Source organism: Clarias gariepinus, chromosome 4, assembly GCF_024256425.1.
Source record: "Clarias gariepinus isolate MV-2021 ecotype Netherlands chromosome 4, CGAR_prim_01v2, whole genome shotgun sequence".
Lineage (NCBI taxonomy): Eukaryota > Metazoa > Chordata > Actinopteri > Siluriformes > Clariidae > Clarias > Clarias gariepinus.
The window spans coordinates 31385879-31408260 of NC_071103.1; the positions used below are offsets into that span (position 1 = coordinate 31385879).

Sequence of the window (22382 nt, forward strand, 5' to 3'; positions counted from 1 at the left end):
TTTTCTAGCACTACATGGCATTTATTAAAGTGTGAGCTTAAAAAACTATAAAGTACAGTATGGGGCAAAATGCTGGGGTGGTTACATGCAACAATAATGGCACCATAAACACTTGGACATCTGTTCACTAACAAATATTATAGCATGGAGTCTAGATGTGGCATTCATGTCTGGTGTCGGTTGTTGCTGATGATCACAAGACCAGGTCAGACAATGCAAGTCATCACACACTTAAAATCACATGTTTAATATATGGTGAGCTTAGCAAAAGTAAGCCAACAAATCTCACGGACAGCCATAAAAGTAGACAAAAAAGTCCTCCGTTCAGATGTTTAAGGGATCAAACATCTCTAGGATGTAGACAAAACTAGCATGGAGAGCAGAACAGACCAGCATCACTTCAGAGGGCTCACCACAAGATCCAGACCAGCATAAAATGCATAAACAAGCCTGGAGTTTTCTGGGACACAGTGTCCTGAGCGGATGACACGAGAAGATGAGTGATTAGGAAAAGGAACGTTTGGGGGAAAAACAGGAAATAGTCAAAGTCTAAAGCATACCATGTTATCACTGGGACTACAGGAATTACTCATAGTGTAATGCAGGGACTTTCAACTCCAGTCCTGGAGTGCCAGTGTCCAAAACCCAAACACGGTTTCGCAGTTCTTCTGCTGAACCACAGCTGATTTAATGAATCTGTTAAATGAAAGCGTCAGTGGGTGTGTTTAGGTGCTAGGGAATTACAAATTGTGATGGAGACTGTCCTTCCAGATTTGGAGTTAAAGAGCCATGGCCTAAGGCAATACCACCTTATTACTGGGACTAATGGTAATGCTCCTGACCATAGCCATACCACCTTATGTACTGTATTACTACATTAAGTGCTTATGGACCAATTTCTTTCTTAGACTGCTGGTATTTATTGATGACACTTCAAAGAGAAAGATCTCTTTCACAGGTTTCTTAATTGCTGAGAATGTATAAAGGCTAGAAAGTGTCATTTTTCTCACTACACTAATGTAATCAGCTTTAAAAATTGGACATCCTGCACTTTCCATTTCTGTTTTCTTCAAAATTCTAACTTAAGTCATTTCATAGCACCAACTATTCTAATTACCTTAAGGTCAGTTCTTTTTAAGTGCATTGAGAATCACTATAAAATTATCTGAAAAAAAAATTTTTAGAAAATATTTTACAAATTAGCATAAGAAATGCAGTTTCCATTGATATCGTAAAATCTCCTAAGATTCCAGCACCCAGTCCGAAACAGCCTGCCTGTATGTATCCTAATTTGTTTCAAACAAGAATAATTAGATTCGAGCATGTGGAATTTAAGTCCGTTTTGGCAGAAAGCTTTGTGTCTTGCCTGCAGCAGTTAGGAACAAAATGGCAAACCATCCTAGAGGTTTGAATGCCAATTAATCTTTCACATTCAATGCTCTTTTAAAGTAATCCTCAAAACCAAAATCTGACTAAGCAAATTCAAACCACCCATGGCACTGTTGCCTGTGGCAGAATTTAACTTGTTTTCCATAAAACAAACCTTATATAATGAGAACTGATATTCCCTGCGGCAGATCGGATGCGTCACCTCACTTGCCTTTTACAACTAGCTGTTGTGTAGTTTCATCATTCCTCTTCTCCCTGCAAGTTGAAATAAACACCAACCGGTGAGCAAACTTTAACCGGACAAGATGGAACAACTACTAGTGCAACAGTCACTGTAGTGGCTTTGTTTACTGCAGATTATGGAAATGAATTTGAATTTGCTAAAGCTGTGGAAAGAGCAAGAAATCTTAGTTAATGTTACAAAGGCACATTCATGCAGAAAAAAAACAGTTAAATTAAATTACTCTGATTCAGAGGATAAACATATGAGGGAAAGGGAGTTTATGCCGTCTTTATATGCAATCGCATCATAACCTTGACCTGTGTCGATTGTGCAGCGTGAGCACCATGATGTGTAGATGTAGATAATGTGTAGAGTAAAATGAGATTTTGATTCCCACGTAGTGTTCACTAGGAATAACATTTCTTTAGATAATTCTGCAGCGTTGCAGAAATCTGGGTCTACGCTATTAATAAGCTAGCACAAAAAAAATTCCCTAAGATGGAAGAAGTCGGGACCAGACTACGGGAAAAGAGGCTACTATTGTGGTCAGAGTCAGAGGAGCTGCTCATGGGAACGGTTTCTGGGATGTCCAAGTGAGATTGCAGCAGGAGGGAACTTATATAATTACAGTACGATACTTTTATATAATAACAGTAAAATAAATATGAATATTATGCATCTACAGTATAGTTATTTTCCAAAAGACAAGTTTGTTTCTTTTTATGAATTATGTAATTAGTAAGTGGTAAGTCACTTTATATAGCTGAAGTCAATAAGAGGAAAAACACAGCATGGTGGCGTAGTGGTTGGCACCTTGACCTTGCATGTCCAGTGCTTACGTCCTGCCTTTGTCTTTGTGAGCCTAGATTTTGCTTGGTTTGCTTGGTGGGTTTCCTTTGAGTACACCCTCTTTCTATAATTATGTACAGTACAATACTATTGATATAATACGTACACTATAAGTAAGATATTTAAAATAAATTCTCAATATTTAGCAATATACAGTTGAAGTTAAAATACTGGGTGGGGTTGCGTAGAGCCGGGCTGAACATTAAGCTGGGGGAGGGTTTCTTGTCATATGATGTCACAAAAGGGAAAATCTGGGTTGTGTGTTTAAGCCCTGGCCAATACAAAAATAGAAAAAAGACAAACAGCCCCATAACTGAAAACAATAGTCTTAAGTTTCTGTTTAAGATGTTAATGACGGAATCATGGCTTATTAGGATGAGTACATCCTAATAACAACATCAACATGTAACAATATCAACATGTGATTAGACGTACAGATGGTTTAACTTCCCAAACCGTGCTGTTCTGGGTAAACTACTGTATGTATTCAACAGCGCTGGGGTATAAACCCAGTGTTTTATTATGAGCTCCTGCTACAGAAACAGCCTACAGCACACACATATTTAGGCTGCCTAAAGCAGTTTTGCTATTGATATTAAAAATTATATTTGTGCTGCATGCTTTTGTCTCAATGGTATGTTTTTTTTTCTTTTTTTCCCACAGCTTGCAACTATTAGAAGTGAATCCCGTTTGAAGCACCTTCTGCAGCGTTTACCAAGTTACTGTCCTGAGTCTATGGTAAGCAGAACCACCTGTCCATTTAAAGAAACACTTTCTGTTTTGGTCTCATCTAACCAGGGTAAATAAAATGATAATAATAAAAGTATGAAAGATAAAGGCTGACAAACAGCTACATCTACTCCACCCTCATCCCTAATTACAAACCCGGAATGCCGGCTGGAACAGCATGCAATTACTTTCAGTCTCTAATTAGGCATCAAGTGGAAAGCTTTATTTTATTTGGACACGTGTCTATCTCTAATTTGCCCAAATGGATTTTGGAAGTGGTTTGTACCACTCTACGCAAAGAGAGAGAGATATATAAAGAGAGATCTTCAAAATCTGTCACTAAGTCGCTCGAATCGATGTGTGAATTAAAGAACCACATAGTGGTGAGAACATCAAAAGCAATCGTTAAAATTGTGAACATTCATTTTGTGTAAATGTATGCTTCGTGCCCCTCCACAACCCCCTGCCACTTCTTTTCATAAATAACACTGATGCTCTTTGACAGGAGCTGCTTTTTTTCAGCAGCCAGAGAGCATGAAGGAATATTTACAATGACGTACAGCACTAACTTCAGAAAATGTCCTGTTTATTTTGTTAGCCATCTTGTGAAAGGCAGAAAAATCCTTGAATAGGTCAGCGTGCTTTCTTTGTCTAAAGTGACTATCATTGTGAGAGACTGTAGCTGCTGCTGCAACACTGTTTCATGTGGCTTCTCTGAAAGTTCTAATCATGTCATCGAGTTTCTCTGATCCACGCCTTTTTAATTCCGGAACGAGAGGCTCTCTGGAGCCGTGCCGAATAAAAGAGATAAACACTTTTTAAAAACACTAAGAAAAGCAATATCGAGATTGGCAAGAGTTTAATGGGTTCATTGTGCGGAGTGCAGCTGGATTTCATTCCTTGCCTTCGCTTAAGTTTGGTTCAGGCAATTAAAATAATTATATATCACATTTTGACTCATCATGACCCTAATATGCAAATTGTATGAAAATAGCTGTCAATCAATGTGACATGAGGAAAAATTAGAGCTCATAGTATTCAAATGAAGTTGTAACAGTTATGTATTGGGGAAATGTTCATACATCAAAAAAAAATAGTTAAAGTAGTTAAATGAGGTTGTTGCTGGCAGTACAGTGTTTAATAAAGAAGAAAAAAACTGCGGTCTGCGGTAATTCAATTTCTATAGTCAGGACTTTAATTTCCTACATTTTACCTGAGCATCCAGTAACAAACTGGACTCCGTATTAACTTAAAGACTTGCAGCATGAACATCCAGCCGTCTAACACACAGTATGACTGCAATACAATTCCTGCTATCTGTTATCACCTAAAAATTGCCATCTTACAGTTTTTCCTTGCTGCCATCTAATCATTTTGATTTATGGACATTTTTTACAATTTACACAAATTTCCATAATTGATTTTCTGAAGATGCTTTGCGACAATGACAATTGTTAAACTCGCTATACAAATAAGATTGAATTGAATTGAATGTTAAAAAAGATGTTACTATAAAAATATACTGCAGTGTTACTACAGTAAAATACTGTATATGTACTTCAGATAAAATATTCACCCTGAAAGATTTGCATATTTATATTTATTGGGGGAAAAATCACTTTAAGTTGACATTTTAAGTTCATCAATAGTTTATAGATATTTTAGTAATTATTTAAAAATAAATAATTAGATTTCTGTATTAAGTTTCTGTAAATGCTTTAATTATTTATGTTTGTCTTTAACTCCCAGTAAACATAGTGCACCGTTTTAAAATAAGATTAAGTAAGCTCAAAAATAGTTGGGAAGTTATTCCAGAAATTTTAAAGTGGATTAATTATGAAACACAACAACAGCGTGGCGCTACACATCTCGGATTTTATTACAGCTAAGCCAAAGATTTTGATCATTGACCTAGTACACTTTTAAGTAGTAGCACTTTTAAGATGCAAACATTCTATCTCTTACAGTATCTCTAAAGTTTTATCATAATTTGCTGTCATTTGTTTTGCAGAATGACCTTTGGAACTGCATTAACTCTACATTACCCGGTAAGACCTGAAGCAAGGTTACCCGTTTTCTCTCCCCAGTACCCATAGTCCCAAAAGACGCCCCAGTGCTTAAAAATGTCACGACTTGTATGCACTGTCTATTAAAATGCCTGTCAGGACTGACTACATACAGTACCATTAGAAATACATTCGGTAAAAAAAAAAAAAAAAGTTTTGAGATAATAATCATGTGGGGTTCATAAATAATGTGTGTGTGTATTATTGAACTTCTGATGAAAGCTGAAGAGAAGGAGAGATTGTTTTCTCTTCTGTGCCCCTTCACCAGTATGGTTGTGGTCCGTTTTAGGGGCATCAAGAAAATCAGATGGATGGGTCGGCCTTGGCTGCTGTGAACTCGCTATTTCTGCAGAGTGCCGCAGGGAATGCAAACAGGTAAATACAGGGAATTACTGTACTGTACACACTGCAAAAAGATTATATATGTCTATGAAAGTGAAAATATGTTGAATATACTGTAGTCAAATGTATTTCTAGATATGTTTTTTTTCTATTGGAAAAAAAAATCATATACAAACAAAATAAGACAATATAAATGTTGAACTATGTAAAAGTGTTTATATGGTGTATAATCCAATATTTGATTTAAAATAATTTCAAAATATGAAATATTTTATACATTTGTGAAATTATACACTGCTTGACCCCTAAAAAATAATCACTTTGTCTTCACTATGATTATGGCGATTTTTTCAACAGTGTTATGCAACATCATAACATTTATTTCTGTCCAGAGTTGCATAACATTTCGGCCAAGATCTTGTATTGATGATTATATATTGTATGATATATTCTGTAAATGCTTCTCCTGCAATCCCAAATGCTTTCAATAAGGGTTAACGTCAGGACTTGTTGTTCATATGTGAAAATGATTCTTCATGCTCCCAGAACAATGTTTCACTGTTTGAGTCTAGGAATATAAAAAAAAATCAGCAATTCGAAAAAAACGTAATATGCCACTTATACCACTTCAGCGCTGTTATTTCAGCGGTGAAAATATTACATAATCCCAGTACAAATATTAAGTTTAGCTTTTCTAATTAATATCTATTGGTCCAGGTTTTTATTTACATTGAACTAGTGATAGTATCTAATTAGTAGCTTATTTTAAAGCAGATTATTAAATCCAGTACATAACTGTTCATAACATTACTTTTTTATTTGAGTGCATAACGCTGTCAGTTCGGGTATTTCACACGCATGCACCTCGGACTGCTGCAGATATGTTTGCTCTAACGACCCGTGTTTTCTCATAATGGCACAAACTGAGACAAACTGGTTTTAAACTTCCTGCAGGAAGTAAAAAAACATACCATGATCTTTCCATTCATCTTAAAACGTTCAGTTTTCATAGTGTACTTCCCTTTTTTGGAATAAGCCATGCTGTGTCACACTGTTTTTCCATTGTCCCAAAGTCCAATCTTTAAGCTTTTTTTCCAAGTTAGTCTTATTAAAAAGTGGTTTTCTTATGGACACACAGCTGTTTAGTCCCAATCTTGTGAGCTCTCGTCACATTGTGTGTATGTTTGGAAATGCTCTTACTTTTACTATTAAAAATAGCTGCGAGTCTTACTGTCTATTTTTTACAGTGTAATTTCACAAGTGTTTAACTAATCTCCAGTCATATTTTTTTTTGGGGGGGAAGTTATAATTGTGTTGCAAAGTTTTTAACCCAATTCCATAATTTCCGCAATCTCATTAGTTGTTTTCTTTGCTTAATGTAGGTCAAAATTTTGACTCTTCTTAAACACATCTTTTCCATGACCGCAGGGTATGTCTTCTGCCATGGTTGTTTAAGAAATGAGAAGCTACTCACTGGATCAGTTAGGGTTAAGACAGTTATTTCCAGTTAAAACATTTTAATCTCTGCAGTTATTATTTATTCAAATGTACTTAATTATTTGTTTATTTACATCCAAACCAAAATTGTTTTGGTCACGCATCTACTAAGCCATAATGTAGCTGCGGTGTATATTATTAAAGGGATGGTCTATTGAATTTGTTTGTTTTAATTTTTGCTGTGTGTATGGAGCGCGTTGGTGTAATTCTTGATTCCCATTTCGAATTAGCCTCAATCGTGGATGCATTATTTTATACTACTTCTTTTTCAGGCATCATCTAAGAATGATATCACAAAAGTATGCAGAAAGGACACAGAGGTAAGTCTATTATTAAGTCTATTACAGAATTATTGATTATGAAAATCTTAAATATGCTTACAAAAAAGTTTTATATGGTTGCATCAAAGCTTCCAAGTGAGAAAGTTTTGCTTTTAGTGTAGTTTTAGTTAAGCATTACTGCCTGAAGTGGACTACTCTAGCAAGGCAGACTGCAAACATGACATAGGCTTGCTCTGAACAATAGCAAAACATCTCAGGGATCTTGTTTATTCTTATTTAACACCTAATGAATCATAATGAATCCAGATTTTAATCTCTGATGAGCTACTTGTTTTCTGTGAATAACAATCTGATAAGAGTGAGAGACTCAGCATGTAAAATATTGTACAAACAGTAAAGATGTCTGTTGTACAGGGGCCTTAGACCATAGTGTTTTTCTACTGTCAAGTATGACTAGCACAAAGGAGTCGATTCATTTTCTTTATACCACGGCATAGCCGAATGCTCAAGTCTGATGGGTCAGAGGGTGTATGAGGGTGTAACAGCATAGATCCAGATGTAACATAAACGATAGATTAATATTAATGGACAGATGTTTTCATTTCTATGGTTACCGTTCATGCATAATCATAAGTGTAGGTGTGTGTGTGGCAAATCACAGTAATTTAAGCAGAATAGAAGAATGCACACGCTATCCCCTAGCAATGTTAAATGAAATTAAAGGGGTCAGCTTCATTTCTGAATGCGCTCATGCCGTAAAAATCGATCCGGAATGTGTACTTAGTTGACCCTGGTCTGAGCTGCATAAGAAACATTTAAGGATTGAAACAAACAAGATTACAAAGTACTTATGTATGACGTGGTGCATTAAGTGGGTCAATAAGTCACAACATGACTTAAGTTGTGTTGCCAGATTGATAGTTTTTTTCTATTGGAATACTTCATTTATTCATTCATCTTCTATAAAACGTATCTTGTACAGGGCCCAGACTTTGGGCACAGGTTGGGGTACACCCATCACAGGGCGCACACACATACATGCACACACAATACGGACAAAAAAGTGAAAGCACAAAGGGACATATTAAAGTTACTTTAGTTAGGTCCATCAGAGCGACTGGATTTTTTAGCAGTTCCAAATTTTTATTTTGTTTTAAATTTTATTCTGGCAACCCTGAGTTATACTAGGCATATGCCACTCGATGTTCTGTGAGAATGGCCAATATCACATGTGTGCTGTGTCTCTCTCCCTCTTAGTCAAAGGATAAGTTCAAATAAGGAATATTTTACATTAAAGTAAATTATCAGAATGACAGTTTTTATGAACTGATAAAGCTGGAACTATCACTTATCTCATGTCTAAAAAACAAGTGATAACGGACACTAATTTGTATTTTTTATGGATGTTTTCCAACATTAAAATAACTGTTAATAAATATGTCAGTTGCTATGGTACGAGAGAAAAAACACTTTAGGATGTGATCATACTGATACTGTGATATTGTCCAGGCTTTTTTTGGAATTTAAGGATTAAGTATGAAAAGAGTACAAACGTCATAATTGTCCTTATTGTACCATGACATCGTATTTATTATCAAGTCTAAAAGAAAAAAATACATCTGACCTGAACAGAGTTGACCTTTGGCAGAATCATACACGTTTATACATGTTTTTCATAATTATTCCTGCATTAAACTCCATCTGACAAACAACGGTGTAATTCGCTAAAACCAGTTTCTCAGTGCTGACTCGTTATATCTTCTGTTTATTTCACATGACTAGAAGGTTGATTGCAAGTTGCTCTGTCGTCAGAACGGGAACACAAACTTTATTTGTCTTTATTTCTGTACTAAAGTTATTTCCCATGCATCAGTCCTACATCTCTCACAAAGAAGGTTCTTGTATGGTTTGTTTATTCTTTATGGATATGGTGTACACACAGCTGGAGTTGAGACATCTGGATGTTTAAAAGATGAGGTCAATAAAAGGTGCAAGTAAAAAAAAAGAAGTAAATAAAGCAATTATTAAATAATAAAATAAAATATTTAAAAAATATGTTTTTAGTGTAGTGCTTAGCACGGTGACTGTCATGGCTGTGTTTTTCCTTCTTGATTTCCTCCTTAAATCTGGATCACCTCCTTTGTCTAAACAAACAAACAAACCACTGGGCATAATGTTTGGTTTGGAGCAAACACACTCCCGCTTTAAATCCCGAGCCCCTTTCATCTCACGCCCTCAATTTACGAGCAATCTTGTTCCAAGCCAAAGCACGCAACAGGATAAACTTCACGAAGCACTTCTGAGAGTCCCAAGACGTTTTTTTTTATGTATTTACTTGGCATGCAAGTCAAAGAAAGGTGTTATAATGACCAGCGCTATAAAACTCTTCAAAAGGGTGCTTTTTAATTGATATTTTCATGATGGCCAAATTCGGAATCATGCTTTCAAGTGTGGAGAAACACAACGGCTTGAACGTACTCAGTACTTTTTATGTTCCTATCCAAAAATATGAGATGGGAGTTTTGAAACATCTGAAATGTCAGGGACGAAACACAGTCTTTTGAATGCGTGCCAAATTTATCTGCTTTTTCTTTGATGTTGATACACGGAAAAAAAAAATGTCTCAAACAAAGCAGTGCCAAAGACTGCAAGTAACAGAATTTCCTTCTCCATCAAAGATATGTTATTGCATTCTATCCAGCAGTGCCTGTTTTTAACACGCTTCTCTTTTCTCTTCTGCAGAAACCGCTCTACAGCTGTATCACCAAAAATGAAAGTAAGCACTTATCACTTGCATTTCTTTACAAATTTATTGAGCAATATATTAAAGATGGTACAAACCCAAATATCACATATACTATATCATCTAATTTGTATTTCATTCAAGAAATGTTGTATAATATCTACACTGCTGTGTGATTTTGATGCATGTTAAATTGCGTGAAAAGGAAACAAGACACCATTCTATTTGGCAAATCTCGTCTCTGTGCCTGCAAGGCAGGGTCATGACCTCCCGTCCCCTCACTGAAATTTACCCCGCTATTGAGCTCACCAGTAAATGAAATGCTCATTTGTGATCATATGTGTGAGCAATGCCCTGCAGTCACCGTCAGTCACAGATGTTATGTGTTTCCTGTCCAGACTTCGGACCTCCTGAAATGTAGCCTGTTGCACTGTGGGGCATAACCTTTGGTTCAAGTGACCCGATGGGTCTAGGCCATGTCCTTAGGACAAGCCACACACAAAAGGCGTTCAAGCGGGTCCCGTTTAAACCAGGATAAGATTTCCTGAGAATAAAAGTAAAACCGATTGACACTTACAGAACTTTAAACACAGTACAGTAATTAGACTCAGACATATTTGTACATTGAATGATGACTCGGCTGAGGTGGCTCAGAGCTCGTTGCGGTCGTTCCCGTGCACATTCAGCGAATGATTACTTTTAAAAGAGATTACAGCAATTGGACTGGGAATAACTGCCACAACCCCCCGTATAGTTCTGTTCTTGCCCCAGACCTTTCCACATAATTAGGCCATTAAAGGAGTTCCTGGGAGGCCAGTATTTTAGACATGAAGCATGCATTCTGTTCATGGCTCCGGCGTACTGAGAAACCTTCAGGCATTGGTGTAGCAGGGGATTATATAGAGAAATTAAGAAAGTTTATTTATAACCCATAACTGTGTTCTGTTATTTTGCATAATTAAAAGTCTCGGATTGATTTGAAAACCCCTTGCATTTCTATGTAGGTGTGCTTGTCTCTCTCTCTCTTTAAGAATATATACATTATTAGCTGACACATCTCAATATCAACCATTTAAAGAAGATTAGTGCATATTTTGGATGCCTACGGCATTAGAAAGGAAAAAAATCATGGAAGACCATTAGAAGGTGTGACTGATGTTTTTACTGATGTGTCCTTCTCATGTCTTCTTGCAGTGGGCTCAGTGTGCTGCAACTATGCAGGGAGACACACTCACTGCCGGGAATACTGCCAGGCCATCTTCCGCACAGACTCCTCACCCACTGTGTCTCAGATCAATACGGTCAAGGAGTACTGCCAGAGCATCAGCCCTCAGCTCATCGGCTGCGTGGCCAACTACACCAAATCATATCCGACCAGGAGTCCCATCGATAGTGAGCAGAAATCACAGTGCTTTTACTAACCACATGTTACAATGACATTTGGGAGTAACCATTTTGAAATGCTATAAAATTAGGTACATTATATGGCCATATGTTTGTGGACACCTGATCATCACACTCGCATGTGGTTCTTCTCCAAAAAGGAACCACAAAGTTGTAAGCATGACATTGTTCAAATGCATAAAGTAAAGTTTATTAGGAAATAGTTCGCCAGGGTGGGTGTGGAAGAACCCGAGTAGCCTACTGTAGCTCAACCCTGAACATCTTTGACAAGAATTAGAATACAGACCGCACCCCAGACCTCATTCTCCAAAAATCACTGCCTGATCTGATTAATGCTATGGGGCTGAATGAACTTAGATCCCATTAGCCATGCCCTAAAATCTATTGAAATATCTTTCCAGAAGAATGGAGGTCATAACAGCAAAAAGGGACTTAATCTGCAGTTTAATAAGCACATATAGGTGGGATGGTCAGATACTCACACTTTTGGGTATGTAGTGTATATACAAAGAAGAAACATGACATTTTCACAACTTTATTGAGTAGAAAATGTCAGAAATTGTTTTCCCTAGGCTGCCACAAATATAAACTTAAATAGTATTTTTTTTTCTAGCTAAATCGCCAGACTGGAACGACATCTATTCATATGATCGTACTTTATGCAAAAAAAAGGCATATAACATCCAGCGATCTAATTTCCCAGTCATATAATTCATTTTTCTCCTCATTATGTTACTTTCTGATATTCATTTACTTGTTATGGCTTCATGCTTTATATTTTATTGCAAAAATTTGGTTGGTGTTCATGTTACACTTGTCTGATGAGCAAAGTTAAACCATGTCATTTTCAAAGGCGCAACAGATCAAATGTTTGTTACCTAATCAGGACATTTACCTTTTCCACCGTGCCAGTAAACCTCTATGCATTCTGCTTGTCAAACTTTCTAACCGTAAGCATATGTGCTGCTCCAGGCCTGTACTGTTGTGACCGGGCGGAGGAGGCACACTGCCAGACGGCGTGTAAACGGATCTTGCGGACCATGAACACCGAGCATGAGATCATGGAAGGCCTGATTGAAGAGTGCGGAAGCCAGCCCCTCCCCCAGGACCCACTGTGGCAGTGCTTTCTGGGTAGCGCTCACCCTCCTACCAAAACTGACCCAGAGACATCCCCAACAGCCAAGATGGACTGCGCCAAGCTCCACTGCTGCTCCAAAGCGAATACCTCACAGTGCAGGTCAGCTCACAGTCACATTTTTTCGAAACTAGGTTTTGACTAGCCATAACCCAAAGCAGGGGTGACCTAACGGATGCCCACATGTGTGTTTTGCAACTCTGAGTGCAGTTATGTAACTTATTTTTTAATAGACTTATGTGCCAGGAGATCAGCACCAACTGGGGAACTCAGACGTGGCAGGAGTTTGACCAGGTCTGTGAGTACAGCCCTGTGGAGACCGATCTTATCACCTGCCTGGCAGATGTGAGGGAACCATGCCAACTTGGCTGCAAAGATCTCACCTACTGCACCAACTTTAACAACAGGTAACAGTTTACAAAACTTTACCAGAGCCTAGAGTTGTGGTTTGTCCAACTGGATTTTTGGGGGGAGTTATTTTTACACTATATCACAAAGAACTGGAACAAAGAACGGTCTATGACAATCTCACTGTTAAAGAAAATGTCATTGACAATCAGGTCACTAAGTGACTTGGATCAGGTTTCTCTGAGCTGCCTCGAGGTTGTGAACAAGTGTGTGAACGTGTGCAGATGCTGCCTTGTGATGGACTGCTGTCCCTGCCCCATGTTGTCTCATCCAGGGAGGAGTGTACCTCCACCATTTCAGTTCTGCTGTCCAGACATGTGGTTACTGTAAATGAATTATAACCTGTGGCCAGTTTGTTGTCAGTAGTGTAGTGGCCAGTCTGTTGTCATCTCACTCATACTCAGATGTAGGTCTACATGGTCTGTGTTATTATGTTAGGAGTGGTTGTTGCCCTTGCTAAATTGTATGTGGGTTCACATGCCCTCCACATCACCCAGCACAGCTATTCTGTTTAGCCCTCCCAACGGTTTTAGGGCCGGAGTCTCAACTGTATCATCATCTTTATGTTCCTGGTTTGATGATGAACTGTTGTCAGATGGTAGGAGCCTGTGGCGTTTTCCTTCAGATGTGGCTTGGTGAATTGGAGCACTCATGGGTTCTTTGCGAGGACAGTTTCTTTTATGACCTTCAGTGGCTGTTGGTGATGAATACTGACAGACAAGGATGTAAAAAATAATAGCACCAGAGAAACCATTGTCTAGAACATCCTTACAATGTCAAAATACATACAAGACATGACCATAATAGACAGTAGAAACCAGTTGTCTACTAAAACAGTAGATCCTACTGCAGAGGTCCAATTTAGCTTTACATGCTCATAAGCTCATTAATGTTAGCACTATTACATATTTAACACAATATATAATGATAATATACACAATCATGCTAAAACCTTGGCTAATTCTTTTGATCGTACACAGTTATTGGCAGCATATTGACTTAGTAGTGGTGCTTTAGTAGTTTCAACTAGCACCTCCAGGGTTGAGGGTTCAAGTCTTGATCCGCTCCTTCTCCTGTGGGCCTAAAGTTTACATGTTTTCTGCCACAGTCCAATGACATGCACACTAGGTTGATTAGAGTTTCCGTATTGCCTATAGCGTATGGTGGGGTGTGTAGGTGTGTGCTTGTGCCCTGCACCCTATGTGGGGTGTGCCTTAAGCTACTCTACACATGGTTAGAGATATAGATAATAAAAGAATGAATAATCTGTTCTTATTAAAATTATCCATATACTCACTCTCACTCACTCATTTTCTATACCGCCTTATCCTGGAAACGGGTTCTACCCTTTTTGCACGAGCGGCACCATAAAGCACGGACACGAGGTCTTACGGGAAAAAAGGGTAATTTATTAATGTAAATGGAGAAAGAAAGTGTTAAAGGAGGGAGGATGGAAAGATAGAGAAAGGAAAGGTGGGCAGCGGGCAGGTTGGCATCTCCTGCCTCCGTGCGCTCGCGCTGACTCTGCTCTCGGTGGATGGCCGGACCGGCCCCTTCCAGCTCTCTCTCCGGACTGGGAACAGGGGCCGTAACATGAACCTATATACATAATAAATAAATATAATTTAATGTATAATGTTCTTATGTTCTTGCTCATAGTCCTTATTTTACTACATGTACGATCATTATTACTTTCTTTGTTCTGAAGCACATTTTTCCCTCTATTCCTAGAAGTCACCTAGGAAAATTCATTACACGAAGAAAGCTGTTAAGATTTATTCCCTCTGCTTTAGATGTTTTACCTTGTCAAAGATATCATTATTTGTAGGATCTTTGCCCACATCCCCCAGAACGCCAGGCATTCAAAGTTATCCAAACTATTCTGTGTATTGTTTAGACTGGACAGGGTTGATGAATCTTTCTTTAAGATGACGGCACCCTTGCCTCTACGGCGGGATGCAAAGGTCATGCAAACAAACCCTGGCTTTGATTTCTTTTGAAGGTTTCCTATAGAGATTTGCACTAGTGGGCACCCCTGCAGATTTCAAAAGCTGTTGCTTTGGGGACTTGGCAGTGGCACAGAGCACAAACTGAGCACAAAATCCGTTGGGGACAAATATGGTTGTGGAGTGTTTTGCTTATCTGCAGTGCAGCGCAGTGTAAGTAAACCCAGTGCACACCCTGTCACGAAGGATGCTGAGAGAAAGGGTCGATTTCGTCTTTGAGGATGGTGGTTAAGTGAGTCAGGGGGTATAGCAACAGGAAGTGCAACAGGGAACATGGAAAGCTAGTATCAGCAAAAAACTCTTCAGATGGTGGGTATTTGAGGCTGCTTTGTGGCTTCACAGGTCATTTTACAAGCTCTACAACAGTTCCGCTTGTAACTCAAAATACACTACATCGACCCTCACTTGGAACTGGACAAGTAAGTAAACAATTAAAATTTTAATACCATTTTATCCTGTATACAGGTTCGCAGGGGGCTTGAAGCCTATCCCAGAAAAACTTAAGGCAATAGGCAGGGTTGGAGTGCAAATCCAGCACTGGACACACACACACACACACTCTCATTCACACACTACGGGCAATTTGGTAACACTGATTAGCCTAATCTGCATGTTTTTGGACTCTGGGAGGAAACCGGAGTACCCGGAGGAAACCCACCAAGCACGGGGAGAACATGCAAACTTCACACACACATCGAACCATCGAATTGTGTTTGATTAATTTTTTTATTAATCGCTCAGTCCTAGTTAGAGGTTAGGTTAGTACATACTCAGATAAGCACAACTCCTGTTGGCAGTTAGGTGTAACTAAGAGCTAGTATTACAAATAAAATGTTGGTCTGCTTTAAGAAAACAAACAAACAAAAAAACACGTACAGGCAGTTACACCAGTTGTTTTTGGAATGAAGGAATTATAGCGGTTCTCTAGAGAATTCTAAGCTACAGTGTTGAGGTCTGAGGTTAGAACGAGTTCCTCCCCTTTAGTGGTAAAGGCTCACACTCACGCATACTCTTGCACCCAAATAAAACATTAAAAGAGTGTTGTAAACAAACCCTTCTCTGTCCAACAAGAGGCTTCTGTTGGTCAAACACTCATTCTGTTGTGAAAGGCAGGAGAGTGTTCTGCCAGAGCATACAAAAATATCCTCTCCAAATCTGTGCTGGGTTTACATGAGAAAGGTTTCTAATGTAAACCCAGCACAGGTTTGGAGAGTCACAGCTCGCTCTGAAGGCTCCTTCTGTCAGTGGTGAATGATGTATGCTTTGGGAGGATTGTTTTAGGCCCGACAAGTGGCACCAAGTGAGCATCAGCTACATCCATGCAAATCAGTTACATCCATGAGGAGCCATTTCTGAGCCAGTTTGGTCTGATTTAAAAAAATGTTCATGGTCTGGTTTTTGTCTGTTTTGCTTTAATTTCCAAATATGACTTTTTTTGGCCTGCATTCAGTTTAATAAATTTTCTTAGATAAACTGCTTCCACTCCGGCCTTGGTCTAGATATCCTGTTAGCATTGACATTGATAGAGATGTGCTTTTTTTTAATCCAGATAGTAAAAAGTCATGGTCAGGTGTAGGACACTTGCTGAAGACTTAGACATGAAATGAGAAGTCTGACGTTAATGTGTTATTTTATTTCAGGCCAACTGAGCTGTTCCGGAGTTGCAACATCCAGTCTGACCAAGGTGCCATGAATGACATCAAACTTTGGTCCAATGGAACCATTAAGATGCCTTTCATGAACATTCCAGTTTTGGACATAAGAAAATGTCGGCCGGAGATGTGGAAGGCTGTTGCCTGTGCACTGCAAATCAAGCCCTGCTACAGCAAATCCAGAGGCAGTGTCATCTGCAAGTGTGTATTCCGTTTCCAGTCTTTACATAATATTCTTGTGTTGTTTTCCATGTTTCTGGTACCAATCAAAAGATTGGACACACCTACTTGTTCAAGTGTTCAACATTGAAAAAAGTAAAGATGAGATGCTGTCTTTACTTAAAAAAGGGCTGTGGTTGTATAGTGATCACAAAACTAATGGCATGTTTTAAAGGACAATTATAAAGCAGTTAAGTTCTGACCAAGCAAATGGATTGGATAGGAGGTGTTCCATGAGTGCTGATATAGAGTATAACAGCACTAGGACATTTAACTATATGTCCCACTCCTCCTCCATAGGCATTCTAATCAGAGATGTCGTGCCTATTCAATTCAAGTGGACATGTGCTCCCACAAATAGTTCAGATTAGAGGACTGTTGAAACAATAGATGTTGTAATTAGGCGGCACAGTGGCTTAGTGGTTAGCACTGATGCCCTTTACCTCAAGGGTCCAGGTTCAATTCCCAGCTTGGGTCTGTGTGCAGAGAGTTAGCTTTTTCTCCCTGTACTAGGTGGGTTTCCTCGAGGTACACTGGTTTTCTTCCATAGTCCAAAAACATGCAGATTAGGCTAATTAGGGAATCTACTACTGCACTTTAAAGATGGACAATATCACTGCTGCTCATCATTCCACTTTAAACTCCTGCTGCTCCCTGCACATTGCACATTCCACATATTTGGTACAGTTTATTTATATAGTAGATTCTTACATTTTTATATACTTTACATGTTTTTACATTCTACTTTTATTCTATTTTATTTTATTGTGACAAAATTGTAATTTTTTTTTTTTTGTATTCTTTCCTATTAGCATATTGCCTTCTTATTCCGTTTGTCCTTTTCAAGGTCACAAACAGTCATCTAAGCATTTCACTACATATCATACTGTGTATGGTTGTGTTTGTGATAAAAAATAAATAAATTTAATTGGCATTTCCAAATTGGCCGTGTGAATGTTGACCACAGGTTCCACCACGATCATAAAATAGGAAATACTGAAACAGTTCTGTTAAGGGTCTTAAATAACATTAATCATATTAATGTCATTTAAGACCATTAACAGAGCTGTTTCAGGTTCTGGTGATTCAAAGATTCTTCTGCTGCTTGATTTAACAGCTGCTTTTGATACAGTAGACCATAACATCTTTCTGTCACGCTTAAACACTGTCAAGTCAAGTCAAGTCGCTTTTATTGTCACATCACGTTACTGGTACACTGGTACCGTACACGTGAGTGAAATTCTTACGTGCAAGCTACACAAGCAATAGTGGTGTACAATTATAAGAATAAATATACATATGGATAATACAGTAGTAAAATATTGTGCAAGTGTTATTATATATATATATATATAATAAAAAATAAAAAAAAGTGAGCATAAGTATACACATATACACATACAGAATATACACACATATACACGTCTATGTATATATATACACGTACATATATATACATATATCTACATATGCACATACACACATATGCATACATGTATAAACACATACACACACGATTGTGGGAGTGTTTACTTGTGTATAATGTATAAGGAATGTACTGAGTGGAAATTAGAGGGACAGCTCTAGACTGGTTTAGTTTCTGTCTTATTGATAGAACATTTTCTGGTAGTCTTGGAAATCTCGAGTCTTCATCAGCTCCTCTCACATATGGGGTCCCACAGGGTTCTATCCTTGGACCCCTTCTTTTCTCTTTGTATTTGTTGCCGCTCGGCTATATCCTGAGAAAACATGGCATCTCCTTTTACTGCTATGCAGATGATAGTCAGATTTATCTCCCCAAAACAGAAAGAAGGCTGTTAACATGTCTAGATGACATAACTTTTGGGCTAACTATGTCTTTTCTTAATTTTAATAATAAAACGACTGAGGTTTTGGTATTTGTTTCTGGTGCCAGGGGAAGAGTTCCACCTCTGGATTTAGGAGCCTTTGAGCAGATCAGTCCAGTTTCTTTCAATTAAGGCGATTGGCAAAACTTTTTTTGTCCTTTAGGCATTTTAAAATAGCCATCCACACATTTATCACCATTTGCATCGATTTCTGTAATGCTTTCTAGTTTGGGGTTTCTCAGGTAGCATTACATGGACTACAGCTAATCCAAAACTCTGCTGCTCGATTTTTAATGTCTATACGTAAAAGATATCTTTCCAGTTCTGTCTTCCCTTTCTTGGCCCACGGTACAGTGCCAAATTAATTTTTTTATTCTTTTGGTCACATTTAAATGTTAACATGGCCTTGCCCGTTCTACCTCTTGGATCTGCTTCAGCTCTATACCCCATCCCGGTCTCAGATCATCAGATAAACTTTTGCTGACTGTACCTAAAACCAAATGCAAACCCTTGACTATTCGTGAGGCCATATCACTGAGGGTATTTAAGTCCTATCTTAAAACTCACATTTTCTCTGGCATTTAAACCAATATGAGGTATTGATTTTACATATTTTGTTTATTTAGATATGAGCACTGTCGCCTTGCACCTCCAGGTTCTGGGTTCGATTTATGGCCAGGTCTCCCGTCTCTGTGTGCATGGTATTTGCATGTTCTTCCCGTGCTTGGTGGGTTTCCTCCAGGTTTCCGGTTTCCTCCCACAGTCCAAAGATCTGCAGATTAGGCTAATTGGCGTTCCCAAATTGCCTGTAGTGTGTGAATGAGTGCGTGAGTGTGTGTATTTGTGTGGGCCCTGCGATGGATTTGCACTCTGTCCCAGGGTGTATCCCGCCTCGTGCCCTAAGTCTCCTGGGATAGGCTCCAGGCCTCCTGCGACCCTGAATACAGGATAAAGCGGTATAGATGGTAAGTGAGTGAGTGAGTTAGATATATGTGTGATGTGATTTTAATTATGTCTTTTTATATGATTTTATTATTTATGTGAAGCTTTTTGGGGCATTCTTGTTGATAAAGTGCTATACAAATAAAGTGGAGTTGGGTACAGACTGCTCACCAGGGAATCTGTAGGAGTCAAGCAGACATATTACAAGCTGATACACAACTGCAGTGTAAGGAATGAATAACCAATCTCTGCCTACGTCATGACTTTAATAAATGTGTAAATTTCTAATAATATCAAAATTTCATTAGGTATAGTGTTTAAGCATTAGTGATGATTTTTAAAACTTATTTTAAGAAAAATATAAAACAGCTATGTGTTTTTGCCTAGCTGCCTCTGCCAGGGTGGTTAAGACTTCCATTGATGCATTTTTGGACAATAAGATAATCCTGAAGAAAGAAAGAGATCACTTAGAGTAACTGAAACTGGTGTTCTTCAATACACATTGTGTATCATTCATTTATATTTGTTTAAAATAATTTAACAGTTTCAGGGAGGGTGGCGAAATGATGAAGTTGAAGATATGAGAAAGGAATACGTTTTGGGATCCTGGAATAATCCAGGCTCTGAAGTTGTTTGAGTTCAAAATCTTTCAAGTCAATCTCCAAGTTGAGCTCAGCATGTCACCATACATTACAATCATCACGCAGGAGAGAGGCATGTAGGAGTTGACAGCCATGACCTTGATGAATACAGCACAGAGCTGTCTGGAAACCTAGAGAGATGTTTCACCTGACAGTTTCATTCACGCACACACACAGGGGAGCAACACTGACTGTTTTGTTTGCATTTTATCACACCTGTGTTTACACTCTGAGCCAAAGCTTGTCTCGTTTGGTGATCAGCGGCCCGTCCCTCGGCACTCACTTGCACTTCGGCGCTGTGAGGATTAGTCCTCCTCACGCAACAATTCTGGAGAAAGGCTTAGAATGCTCTCGCTCATGTTTTTTGACAAGAAACACCCTGACTCAAGCAGCTTAGGACAAAAGTTTGTGTCAGTGAGCGATGGCAGGCTGTGACCTCACCGTCATTCCTCAGCATCCTTCCTCTTTTGACCTGTTCTAGCATGCTTCAGTGTTTCTGTCTGGTGGTTTCATTGAAGCTTATCAGAGGAATCATCTAAGGAAAATTGTCAGATTTGACTTTCCCTTATTGACATTTCTTTAAGCCTCGATCGTTTCTTGCTAGTATTACAGCCGGCAGGGTTTTAAACCCAGCATGCCGAGTGTATACTTTATAGTATGTGGTCATGTGGAATTCATGGTAACAACTTGGCACATGGAATTCGATAAACATCTTAAAGTTTAAAAAGAATGAGACTGGAATGTTTTCCAGATAATGAAGACTGGAGCTAAATTCAGCAGTGTGACTTACTAGTCATCCATGTGGCTAAATGAGCAGCATTGTTCTGGTCCTGCAGGGGTATGATTATATGTATTTCCGGATAAAATTTGGTGTCTGACTGGGTCGTAATAAATATTTTCACTTGTCATCTAGCAAACAGTGATTAAGCTGTTTCCATTTTTTGTTTTCAGTAAGTGGTAATTTTCTTGTGTTTGTCGTTTTAACCACACATTACCTTGTCTAGTTAAAATGACCAAGCTTTCCTTAAGAAAATACTGTATAGAGTACACTTAACCACCTTTTTGGAAGTGTACTACTATATATGTGAATCAGGAAAAAAATTTAAAGGAAAAAAATGCCTTAGTAAGGTGAACATGATGTCAGTCCACATTAACACCGACTCTAGGATTCTCTTGAACTGTACTGGATTTTTGAACACCACGCATCCAAAAGATTGGTAGATCCCGCAGTTGGTGTTTTGTTAATGGTTGCCCAGAGATCCAAAATTCTCTCCAAAAGCCACCATAGGTTTTCGTTTGGGTTGGAATCTGGATAAGATACCATAGGATATAGATGATTTTCATGTCGATCCGTCAAGCTATTATGTGAAGCCTTGTGCCCTTTAAAAGGGGGCGGGGGCACATCTTGGAAGAGACTATTCCCATCAGAATAGAAATATAACACTTTGGATAATTACATCTTAGGACAAAGATGGTCACATAGAAGATTTTTTTTATTGATTTGCGGTGATATTTCCCTCTAAGGAGACAATTGGACCCAAGGTCACAGACGAGCCTATATTCTAGCTTTACAGTGTTTTGCACGAGATGATAAACCAGACAAGGATAGAAAATAAGAATGCAAAACAATTATTTCTTATTATTTCAATGACTGTTAATTTGGTTTCTGCTTTCCATCTCAGCATGGGGACAAACTAGAATGCATTCTGGCTCACTTTGTACCACCAGTGTCAACAAAGTAAAGAGGTTATCTAAAGCTTGGTGTACTTGCACACACTTGTCTATCAATACTACAGTTAAGTATTTGTAATGTACTTTTTTATACTGTATGTATTTTGGTGGCCAAAAATATTGAGACAAAAGTGAAATTCAATGTTTCACTGACATCTACATCAGTCAATATTGTATAATTAGTATAATTTAGGAAAACAATTTAATTAAGCAATATCTAACAAAAGGGAGTGCTGTTGTGCTGGATATCATCATTATCTCGAATGTGATATTGCCTT

At 38.4% G+C, this 22382-nt stretch overlaps 1 protein-coding gene across 1 annotated transcript in view; it reads left to right on the plus strand.

Annotated features, from left to right (window-relative positions):
* The window catches only part of reck (reversion-inducing-cysteine-rich protein with kazal motifs), a 65466-nt gene that overhangs the window by 25416 nt on the left and 17668 nt on the right, over nt 1-22382 (plus strand). The window contains exons 3-11 of the mRNA XM_053494475.1: nt 3125-3199; nt 5202-5238; nt 5546-5631; nt 7368-7415; nt 10119-10152; nt 11314-11511; nt 12496-12760; nt 12892-13065; nt 16713-16925. Of these exons, the coding sequence (XP_053350450.1) occupies nt 3125-3199; nt 5202-5238; nt 5546-5631; nt 7368-7415; nt 10119-10152; nt 11314-11511; nt 12496-12760; nt 12892-13065; nt 16713-16925 (1130 nt within the window). The remainder of the gene's footprint in view (nt 1-3124; nt 3200-5201; nt 5239-5545; nt 5632-7367; nt 7416-10118; nt 10153-11313; nt 11512-12495; nt 12761-12891; nt 13066-16712; nt 16926-22382) is intronic.